This window comes from Microcebus murinus, chromosome 14, assembly GCF_040939455.1.
Source record: "Microcebus murinus isolate Inina chromosome 14, M.murinus_Inina_mat1.0, whole genome shotgun sequence".
NCBI lineage: Eukaryota > Metazoa > Chordata > Mammalia > Primates > Cheirogaleidae > Microcebus > Microcebus murinus.
The window spans coordinates 10425517-10437886 of NC_134117.1; the positions used below are offsets into that span (position 1 = coordinate 10425517).

Here is a 12370-nt window from a genome sequence, read left to right on the forward strand (position 1 = left end):
TTCTGAGGCCTGCAGATAGTATCTCAGGAAGGCTGCTAGAGTTGAAAATAGTGAGGTGAAGAAGGGTCTATCTGCATTCATTTTTCTTATCACCATTCCCATTATTTATATTTTTGTTCTAGCAATAAATGCAAAATTCTTGACAGGAACAGAAAAATGTATGTTGATAAATGTCACCTTTATTTTGAGTTGTCAGTTTTAAATGGTAATAATAGAAAAGCATTCTGACAAAAACTCTGCAAAAACGTTATCAGGGCTTAATACTGTCAGCATACAGGACAAACGCTCATTACAGATGCAGATGCCCTTTTTTTCTCCTCTATCACTGGGTTTTGGTGTCATAATTCGATCAGCATCATAAACCGCAGTGAAACAATCTCACATGCCTCATTCTCAATAGAGGCATGATAGATACCCGGTGGCAGACACCACTAGATAAAATAAAAATTATTTATGCTAACCGCCACTAAGGGGGAGAAACAGCAAGAAAGAAGCTTTGAAATTTCTGATAGGTTAAGGAAAAAAATCCATGGCCCTATTCAGCTATTTGCCTGCTCTGGTTAAGTGTCCAAAACTGTAAGTGGCACACAGCAGGCCTTCCATAAATATCTACTGATCGAATGAACAAACTGTCTTTGGACAGTCATAATTTTCCAACACATGCAGCAGAGTTGAGGAAGAAAGTAATCATCAAACCAGAAGCAACTTCATGCAATGACGTCACCATATTCTGTGTCTTCCCCTGAATCGAATATTAGCAGCACTGGAATGTCCTTAGAGATTTGTCTATTCCCATTCCCAGGTGAGAAAACAGAGGTCACAGAAGGTAAATGACTGGTGTCATTATAGGAAAACTGGGCTTCAGCGTTCTCAGTACAAAGTACCTCTTACAGGAATGCTACAGACATTAGCTCCACAGACTTAAACCACTCCTATCCTATAGGAACCTGCTAAAAAGACTGGCCTATGGCTAGGCAATGGAATTGTAACGTGCCTTAAAATAATGCCTTGGTTTTCCCTAGCTAAATGATTCCCATTCTATAGGGGAAAATATTCCAGTGAGATTTTGAAATTTATTTTATTAAAAAAAAAAAAATAGCTGGGCATAGTGGTGTGCGCCTGTAGTCCCAGCTACTCAGGAGGCTGAAATAGGAGGGTCGCGTGAGCCCAGGAGTTCCAGGCTGCAGTGAGCTATGACCGTGCCACTGCACTCCAGCCTGGGCAACAGAGTGAGGCCCTGTCTCTAACAAATTAAAATATAAGTAAAAAGATAAATACAATTTATCTTAATACAATTACAAAACACTTAACAACTACAAATTTAGGACATTTTAAAAACAACTACTCACACCAATCTCAGTAAGATCTTGTATCATATATTTATTCCAAAAAAATCGATCATCAACCTAGAAAAGGTAGAGAAAAGGCAGTTCAGAAACACAGTATTTCAGTTTTCCCATAAAAGCCAAAACAGGCCATCATTTGTTCCAGAGGGTAAACCCTGTTCTTTGAGCTGTGAGTGGTACCTTCTGCCAGAGGGGCCGGCCGGCCCTCTCCCCAGCGCTCTGTCTCTGCACCGAATTGGTCAGGTCATAGGTCAAGCTATAGTAAAAGGATTCTGAGTCCATGAACATCTTCAGCAACTCCTCAAGTAATCTTCTCTCCAACTTTTCTTTTTCTTTACTTTCCTTAACCTAAAAGAAATGAATCTATTACTGAAGGAATTAAATGGAAAGTATTATGTGGATAATACGTGACTTCCAAGGAGAGAAGTGAAAATAATCCCAAGGACAAGAGCAAACAGTACCTTCAATAGAACAAATCGTTTGAAAATAAATTTACTGAGAGGAAAATTACTCCTCAATTTAAAATTAAAGATAAACTCAAAGCCTGTATCAATTAAATTCTTACTTTCTTTTTATTAGGAGCAGACACATTGGATTTAATATGTGTAAAGGTCTTCAGTAGAAACTTCGAGTCATCGGGAGATGGTATAATCTTCTCTGGTTTGTTAATCCCAAAGTGATGCTTCTTACAGAGCTAAATAATGAGGAAGAGAAAGATGATTTGTTATTACTTATACTTGGTTGTTAAATGTTCAAGTTGGAGTACAGAACTGAATGCTACTACTCATGCATTTGATTAAAATGACCTAGTAGACAACTGATGGAAAACGCAACTGTAGTTTCCATACTAGAAAGTACTATAGAGCAGAAGACACAAAAACACAGGGCAGGATATACCTAGGATTTAAGGTGGAAAATTCAGGTTAGGATCACGATGGTAAGTTCTTATCTAATGTAACTGAAGAATAAAATGTTCTGGTTGAGGTGATTAATGCTTTGAAAATTAGCATCTAAGAATAAAAATGTTGAAAATACACATTTGCTATGCTTCAGGGTCATTACTTTACAGGTGTCTGTGCTGAATATTCATTCATGCTAATTAGCTGAGTGTTCTGGTTGAGAAGAGGTCTTAAGAGTCTGCTCCAGGGGAATCTCGAAAGCTGGACATTTCAATCACTCGCTCTCCTCCTATCCTCACTAATGAAATCAGCTTATAACATACGCTTTGGGTCCAGAGAGCAGTTCAGTTTGAAGAAGCAGTAATTGGAGGCTGCAGGATACGTGCAGGCCAACTGACAGAGGTGAGGAAGAGGATGGAAACGTTGTCTATGTAAAAAGAATGCATGGAGAGCTCTAAAGAAAGTCAAGGGTTGGCCGGGCGCGGTGGCTCACGCCTGTAATCCTAGCTCTCTGGGAGGCCGAGGCGGGCGGATCGCTCGAGGTCGGGAGTTCGAAACCAGCCTGAGCAAGAGCGAGACCCCGTCTCTACTATAAATAGAAAGAAACTAATTGGCCAACTAATATATATAGAAAAAATTAGCCGGGCATGGTGGCTCATGCCTGTAGTCCCAGCTACTTGGGAGGCTGAGGCAGGAGGATCGCTTGAGCCCAGGAGTTTGAGGTTGCTGTGAGCTAGGCTGACGCCACGGCACTCACTCTAGCCTAGGCAACAAAGCAAGACTCTGTCTCAAAAAAAAAAAAAAAAAAAAAGAAAGTCAAGGGTTTCACATATCATTTCATCTGGCTCAACACACAAAGCAAATATTCTCAAAGGTACACAAGAATTCTATTAAAAATACACAGACCAATTCCATTTTTGTCAACAAACTACTTTTATTGCTACACTAAGTGGGAGACTCCTAGCAAGAGCTAATAGTTACTAAGTGCTTATTACTACTGTTTTACTTACAAAATAACTATTAAGGGATGATAAATGAGGAGAACAAAAGCTAGTTCAAGTTTTGATTATTAAAAAATCAAAGAGACCATCCCTATTTTACCACATTTAAAAGTAGAGAGAAATAACCAAACCAAGTTTTCAGATGCGATGGAATCTCCAGCTAATTTTATGCCTTTCAAAATGATGGCTATCAAGATCTAAAAGCCATTCACACGGGTTTCATGTAGCTTTAAACTGCTACTGCCCTACCATTAAAGACAGGGGAACTAAAGATGAGACAGAAAAGATGTATAGTCCTGCTGCCAAAACTGAGCTAGCTTAGTTTTCCTCCAAATAAGCAAAACTAATACAATCTTGAGCTGAAGGGGAAGGAGCAAAGAACCAACTCCTAGGGACGCTTGCCCGGGCAAGCCTCTCCTTGCACTACCCTGATCTGTCCGGTCTGCACACGGACGGGCATTGCTAGCCTCCCCACATCTCTGCACAGCCTCTTCCTCAGCCGGCCAGCAGCCCCCTCACTTTGTGCTCCCCGCCACCTCCAGCCCCACTCGCCCTGTTCTCTCTCCCCAGCCCTCTCCAATCTGGCTTTGGCCCCCCACCACTCTCCCAAGCTGCTATCTTCAGCGTAATCAATGACCTCCACTTCTAAACCCAACAGTCAGCTCTTGGTTCTTATCTTAACCTCTCAGTAGCATCTCATGGCTCCTCACTCCCTCATCCTCTGATGCACGGCTAGGCTTGGCCTCCACTGGGGACTCCTCTCTCTCCCCAACTGGATCCTTTCCAACCACCTGACTTCTTGATGTCCAGGCCCCCCAGAGTCAGTCCTTAGTCCCTTTCTCCATGTGCACTGGCTCTTTCAGTGACTTCTTTCAGTCTCGTGGCTTCAACTACCACCCATATGCCACCCTCTCCCTCCCAAATGTGTAATTCCAGCCCAGTTGGCTCCCAAAACTCCAGCCTCACATATCCCAATGTTTCCACTTGGATTGCCACCAGGCACCTCAAACTCACGTCTCAAGACCTGACCCAGGGCCAGGCATGGTGGCTCATGCCTGTAATCCTAGCACTCTGGGAGGCCAAGGTGGGTGGATCGTTCGAGCTCAGGAGTTCAAGACCAGCCTGAGCAAGAACGAGACCCTGTCTCTACTAAAAGTAGAAAGAAATTAGCTGGACAACTAAAAATATATATAGAAAAAATGAGCCAGGCATGGTGGCGCATGCCTGTGGTCCCAGCTACTCAGGAGGCTAATAGGCAGGAAGATCGCTTGCGCCCAGGAGTTTGAGGTTGCTGGGAGCCAGGCTGACGCCACGGCACTCTAGCCTGGGCAACAGAGTGAGACTCTGTCTCAAAACAAAAAAACAAACAAACCTGACTCAGTATGTCCAAGACCAGACCTTCACCTCCACCACCCTCCCCTCCTCCCTTCCTGTGCTCTCTCACTCTGCCCACACTGGCCTCCCTGCTACCCCCTCAGTGCGCCAGGATGCTCCCACCCCAGGGCCGCTGTTCTAGCTCTGCTCTCTGCCCAAATGCCCTCTCCCCAGATATCTTGCCAGAGTCTCCACCCCTGAACACTCCCCCTCCACTACCTTCACTGTGCTCAATTTCTATTTCCATTAGCATGTGTTACTTTCTAACATGCTACCTGATTATCATGTTGATGTTTATGAGCTGTCTCCCCTTTCTATACATAAGCTCCATAATGGCAGGGATCTTTGTTCTGTGGACTAATATCTCCAGTGCCTTAGCAGTGCCTGGCATTGGAGGTTTCGATAAATATTTGTTAAATGAGTAAACAGGCTCTGATGCTATTAATACAAATACAAGTGGAACCCCCATATCCACATGCGGGGCACGCAGGAGTCCTGGGGAAACCATCACTGCCCTGCTTCCAGGAACGCATCGCACACACCCCGCCCTCCTTGGTGTGGCATCGCGGTGGCAGCAGAGAAGCAGTTTCAAAAGATGCTCTTCCTCTAGTCCCTGCTGCTGCTTTGCTTGTGGCATTAAGCAGTTGTTGGATAACAATTTTTATATAGAATGTTGGTAATTATTTAGTCATTAACACCACTTTCTTTTAAAAATCTGAAAACACGCCCCAAACCTAGTTATACATTATTACAATTTTAACATTCAAAGCAGGATATTATGCAGTTGTCAGACATAATTATTCCTTAAGAGCATTCAAGGCAGCAAAATCCCCCACCAGGAATACATCAGAGCTCAGCTATCCTGAAGTACACCTGCAGCAGCATGCCGGGTCTGCACCCACATCCTCACTCTCAGAAGGACGGGTCCATCCTCCTCCTCCAGGGCCAGGACCTTGCCTCATCATTTAGCCCTTTCTCCTCTCCCAACCTCTCTCCTCCTAACGGCCCCTTTCCTAACACACCTACTGACATGTTTACGTACGCCAGAATCTTTTGTTTAGATCCATTCCTCAATCCTGGAATCCACTCGCAGAGTCAGCAGGATGCAAACACTGTCACAGTCCCTGGAATTCTGAGGACTATAGTGGGACTGAGAGAGGTCAAAGAGTGAAGGCCCTAAGGAAACACCTCAGACCTCTTCAACTCAGAAAAAGAGATAAACATAAACGTAGGCCACTGATGACCATTGCCTTTTGTCTCCTTCTCTGGTCTCCATGACACCAATCTGAGGGGTTCTTCCCCCACCTGTAGAAGAGACCCTGTCTCTACTAAAAATAGAAAGTAGATGTTGATGTCTGTCTCTAAACGTGATGGTGTTCCCAACCATCCATCCTCAGCTCTCTTCTCATTCTTCCTGCTCTGTCTAGAAAATATCACCTTCTTTCCTCATTTTCACTAGTACTATGTTTGTTAACCCCACTTGTTCACCCTGAGTTCAAGACCCTTATATATGACACCTCCCTCTCACTGAGACACACTAGTCCCTCCAACGCAGCATCTCAAAAACTTATCAACATCTGTTTCCCAAATCGTGTTCCTTCTCTAGCATCCCCTTATCTCAGGTACTGACTACACCACCCACTGGACCACTTAAGCAAGAAAACTTGGAGTCACCTTGCATTATTCTCCTTCTTTAAGTTCTCCTATCAACCCCAACCACTTCATGCCCATTGCTACTGTGTTAATTCAGATCTTTATCTTTTGGCCAGACCAGCTCTGCTCAATGGAAGTGCTCCTGGCACAGCAGATGGGAGATTCTTTATGCAGGATTATCCCACTCTGTGCAGACGGTCTGACAGCCACCTCTCATGATCTGGGAGCTCTACCAGAGCACCAGTCTTCAGGTACGAAGCATGGCTCCAGGCTCCCACCTCCCATGAAGCCCTTTTCGTCCCCTTTACTGTATAGGGGCCAAATTTCCACCTGCTACTGCCAGCTTCTGGATTTAGACCCAGAAGGCCCAGGCTTTAGTTTGATCTACTATTCCATTTACAGTCTATGAAGATGCTTCTCAAAAGCCTGGCAATGTCTTCTTTGTTTTCCTGTTTTTCTTCCTTTTATCTACCCTCATCTCAGGCTTGGAACAGAGCTGATATAGGGCCATCATCTCTTAACTTCCTTATCCACAACTCCAAAATCCAAAAAACTCTGAAACCTGAAAGTTTATATTTTTAAGTTTGTTAAAAACTCATTTAATGGCAAAATGTGCCCTGAACAGATATGAGGATATCGACAGTCATCATTTGCCTTGCTTCCTATGAATATTCACATGATTCTTAAGAAATATTAATGTGCTGTATTGGGAGTAATGCTCCAGACTCACTGGGAGCGTACAGAATACATGGAATAAAGTTTTAAAAATCCCCCAAAACCTGAATTCTAAAACCAATATGGCCCCAAAGTGTTTGGAAAAGGATCCTGGGTCTGTATGACAAAGCACAAACTCACTGAACCACCTTCACTGGAAGGCCTTCCTTTCCTCAAAACTGATTTTTCTAAATAGACATTTTTATATTACTATAAATTTAAACATTTCCGATGAGTACTTTAAATCTTCTTTAGAAGGGAAAGTACTATAGACCACTATCTTCCTGAAATGCTTAAATTCAGCCCTGCTAATAAACTGGGACAGAGAAAATTACTTCTTGGGATCCCTTCTAGTCCTAAGATATTTTGTTTAGACAGAGCCCTTGGCATCACAGTGCAGAGCGCGGACAGCAGACCACCTTCGCTTTTCCAGAATTGCTTTTCCAGAAGCCCAGCCAGTTCCGCGCGGTGTGTGGTTAGGCCCTTATCACAACTTCGATATACACGATCTCAAAAAGAAAACCACCACCACCAGCTCTACGGAACTCCTCTAGTTTTTCTATTACTCTTGCAACTCATGTTTCACAGCCAAGATTAAGGCTTGATATTGCTGCTGCTATTTGAGAAAAGGGAAATAAATGATTTTACTTTAAAAGTTAGTATCTATATCCCTCGGGAGCTAAAATTTCAAACAGATGTCTGATAGGAACTTAAATATGGAAGATGATACCGTTATCTAATAAGGCAATGAGATATAGCAAATAAGATATGCAGACATGGAACAGAAGCCTAGAAAACTTTAAAGGGTATTTTCTTCAAAAGAAAGAACATCTATGTTTTCATTTATTTGAACCCTACAGATGCTTCATACCTTTGCATAGATCTTTTTTTTTTTAAATGGCACATTGTTTTGAAAAACTGGTAGCTCTTCAAAAGGCTAAACAGTTACCATATGACCCCACAATTCCATTCCTAGGTATATACCCAAAAGAGATGAAAACAAATGTCCACCAAAAACTTGTATGCAGGCTGGGTGTGGTGGCTCACGCCTGTAATCCTAGCACTCTGGGAGGCTGAGGCGGGAGGATCGCCCAAGGTCAGGAGTTCAAAACCAGCCTGAGCAAGAGCGAGATCCCGTATCTACTAAAAATAGAAAGAAATTAATTGGCCAACTAAAAAAATATATATAGAAAAAATTAGCCAGGCATGGTGACACATGCCTGTAGTCCCAGCTAATCAGGAGGCTGAGACAGAAGGACTGCTTGAGCCCAGGAGTTTGAGGTTGCTGTGAGCTAGGCTGACGCCACAGCACTCTAGACTGAGCAACAGAGTGAGATTCTGTCTCAAAAAAAAAAAACTTGTATGCAACATTGTTCATAGTTGTATTACTCATAAAAGCAAAAAAGTGAAAACTATTCAAATGTCCATCAATTGATGGATGGATACAATGTGGTATACCCATACGATGGAATATTATGTGGCAACAAAAAAGAATAAAGTACTGATACATGTTACAATAAGCGTGAACCTTGAAAATGTTGTGCTAAGAAGTCAGTCACAAAAGCCACATATTGTATGATTCCATTTATAAGAGATATCTATAATAGATGAATTTAGAGAGATAGATTAGTGGTTGAGAAGGCTGGGGGAGCTCAGGTTTGGAGGGAAATGAGGAATAACTACTAATGAGGATACGGTTTTCAGGGAAGGTGCCAAAAATGTTCTAAAATTGATTGTGGTGATGGTCACATGACTCTGAATATACTAAAAACCACTGAGTTATATATTTTAAATGGGTGAACAATATGGTATGTGAGTTACAAAAAAAAAATCTGGCAAACAAGGCATACACATAAAGTAAAAAGGCAACTGAGGCAGAAAACTAGAAACTCTATTAATACCACACTCTGAAATAAAATTGCTTCTGCTCCAGTTGCAGAAGACAGACAAGGCTTTAGCAAAACACTGTCCACGACAATGAGCCTGAGGTGCTGCTGGGGAGAATAAAAGCAGCCGATTATTCAACGTGCCACACAGACACCCAAATCATAAAGACGTACAAAGAAGACAAAACGACTAATTTTGTTTAACAAAGTCTTTTTATGTGCATAAGCTATGTCTGTTCATAAAAACAGGAGTAGGAGAAAATACACAAAAATGCAAAATATAAAAACTGTTCTGAAAAACTTCAAAACAATATTGTTCCTGCAAAGAGCGTGGGGGCAAATGGAAACAACTACTGAGACTCCCTAGAACCTTGACATGACTGTTTCTAGGCAGTGGGATTTTTTTCCCTGCTCCTTTACAATTTACTGTATAATCAGAGAAACATAAAAATGATTAAGCTTTTAAAAGCTCCTTTTAAATGGAGTGATTTGGAAACTGAAATAAGGATAGCACAATTTAAATGAACATGTTAGAAGAAAAGTAAGAAATTCATGATTTTCAACATAGCTGTCCTCTGCCCTTCTTATTCACTGCTACCATGTTTCCTCGAAAATAAGACCTACCCATAAAATAAGCCCTAGCAGGATTTCTAAGCATTTGCGCAATATAAGCCCTACCCAGAAAATAAGACCTAGTGACGGGGTGGCTGCGCAGCGTATCTGCACAATCCATGCATTTCCTCACAGAGCGGTAAAGATGAGCAGCCCTTCTCATCCACCCCTTGAGAGCTCTACTGCATGACATGAGAGATTGGGGCCAATGGTTCAAAAGGAAATACAGTCACAAGAAATTCAGGATGGGATTCGGGATTTGGAGAGTTATGACGACGTTCCAGAAGATGACTTAACTCTATTTGAATAAATGTAGATTGTTGTACCGTACTTAAAAAAAGTAACACATCCCCTGAAAACAAGCCCTAGGGTGTCTTCTTGAGGAAAAACAAATATAAGACCCTGTCTTATTTTCGGGGAAACACGGTACAAAGTTCCTTTACTATAAAACAGGATTTAAAGAGGCACAAGTACAAATTTCTAAAATTACAATCTCTTAAGAGAAAGATGTACCAACCTATTCACTGAGATAGGATGCAGAAATGCTTTCTCTAGTTACTTTTGCCCCTAATAGCAAGAGTCATTACGTAGACCCAACTCTTTCCATGGACCATAATCTTTGGAGCCCTGCTAAGTGCTGCCGTTTACACTGTACAGCCCACAGCTACAAAAATACTCAACTGTGTCATGTGGGGGAAATCTTATTTTCCTTTCTATCTGAAGATAACCTCTTTTCCTTAGCCTATCGGGAGAGAAAAGGAAAAGTCTGAAGAATAAAGAAATTCTTGGCCGGGCGCGGTGGCTCACGCCTGTAATCCTAGCACTCTGGGAGGCCGAGGCGGTCGGATTGCTCAAGGTCAGGAGCGAGACCCCGTCTCTACTATAAATAGAAAGAAATTAATTGGCCAACTAATATATATAGAAAAAATCAGCGGGGCATGGTGGCCCATGCCTGTAGTCCCAGCTATTTGGGAGGCTGAGGCAGAAGGGCTGCTTGAGCCCAGAAGTTTGAGGTTGCTGTGAGCTAGGCTGACACCACGGCACTCACTCTAGCCTAGGCAACAAAGCAAGACTCTGTCTCAAAAAAAAAAAAAAAAAAAAAAAAAGAAATTCTTAAAGCTTTCATAGTATTCCCATTTTTGTTTTTAAAAATCCATGTAAATGTAATTTCCTAAACTTGATTTCTTCTCTCCCATTTGTCCTATGTCAGCTATTAGTCTCAAAAATGTTACAGATTGGTGGCCATGAAGGATGTCAGAAAAACTCTTTGAAAAGTCCAACAAGGATTCCAACCTATCTGGATGGGGCCTGACATTTAATTTCTCCAGGGCTGGGAGTGCCAAATATGCAAATTGATGGCTGGGGCTGGACAAGCCAGTCCCCTGCTCTCCATCAAACTGCCAGAGACCCCAGGCGTAATACTCTCAAACTGAGTGACAGCTCAGTGGGAAAGGTTGGTGACAGGAAGTGATGCTGATCTCGGCCTCCCAGAGTGCTAGGATTACAGGCGTGAGCCACCGCGCCCGGCCGGATCATTACATTTTGTCCCTAGGACCACCCTATGGGGTGGCCACTGTTGCAGATTAAGTCACACAGCTGGCACAACTCGTCAGCAAAGCCATCCAAAGGACACTGATGACAAATTTACTGGCTTAGGAAACCAATACAATTTTTGTTAGTCTGGCTGCTCCTCACCAAAATATAATGCAAACAGAAACTGCAAACATCTGCTTTTAATAGACCTAATTAATGGCCACCTAAATTCTCTGTCTCTGGATCAGCACCAGTGAATTAGTTAAATGGCATGCTAGCACTAGTATAAAAGGAGAAGTACTCTAACCTTTTTTTGATTCCTGTAACAAATAGTTAATATCAAGGTCCTCTTAAATTCATTTTAGTTTCCTAAAATTAGATTGTCAAACTTCCAGTGAAATCTAAAGCATAAAAATAATTATATTTTTACTACTTTTTTTTTTGTTAAAGCAATCTAACCCTGTCCCCAAACATCCTCCCCAAGAATTGAGCATGGAGAAACATATATTGAGTTGTGGGGTAGTATGTGCTTTCTTATCTGTTACCTGCTGTTCAGGTGACAGAGACGCAGCTCAGCACAGTGATACAGGCCCAGACTGGTTGAGTCCAGATCCAGACCCGAGTTGTGCCAGCTGTGTGACTTAATCTGCAACAGTGGCCACGCCATAGGGTGGTCCTAGGGACAAAATGTAATGATCCGGCCGGGCGCGGTGGCTCACGCCTGTAATCCTAGGACTCTGGGAGGCCGAGGCGGTCGGATTGCTCGAGGTCAGGAGTTCGAAACCAGCCTGAGCAACAGCGAGACCCCGTCTCTACTATAAATAGAAAGAAATTAATTGGCCAACTAATATATATAGAAAAAATTAGCCGGGCATGGTGGCGCATGCCTGTAGTCCCAGCTACTTCGGAGGCTGAGGCAGTAGGATTGCTTGAGCCCGGGAGATTGAGGTTGCTGTGAGCGAGGCTGACGCCATGGCACTCACTCTAGCCTGGGCAACAAAGCGAGACTCTGCCTCAAAAAAAAAAAAAAAAAATGTAATGATCCATGTAACTCATATGGCCTGCCTGGCACATCACATAGTGAACAAAATAGGCTATGCCAGAGAGATGACAATCTCTAGATGTCAAGTGCCCACACCCATAGCAAACAGGATATAAATGCTTTCATGGGTTATTTCTACCAAGAGGCAGCACGTCATGGTAAAAAAACATCATTTAATAAAATAATAAGATTAAAAATTATTATTATTTTGGCCTTAAGTCACTCTGCTTGGGGGCTTAAGCCCCTCCCTGGAAAATGAAGATGATACTTAGATCAGTTTTCTTTCTTTAAAAAAAAAAAAACTTAAAAA

General features: G+C 42.4%; 1 protein-coding gene across 3 annotated transcripts in view; it reads right to left on the reverse strand.

Moving 5' to 3' along the window:
- Window positions 1–12370, reverse strand: part of INPP5F (inositol polyphosphate-5-phosphatase F) — a 90428-nt gene that overhangs the window by 25174 nt on the left and 52884 nt on the right. For all 3 annotated transcript variants that reach the window (XM_012739168.3, XM_076009748.1, XM_076009749.1), the window contains exons 4-6: window positions 1912–2040; window positions 1527–1694; window positions 1350–1406 (exon numbers count right to left, since the gene is read on the reverse strand). In XM_012739168.3, the coding sequence (XP_012594622.1) occupies window positions 1350–1406; window positions 1527–1694; window positions 1912–2040 (354 nt within the window). The remainder of the gene's footprint in view (window positions 1–1349; window positions 1407–1526; window positions 1695–1911; window positions 2041–12370) is intronic.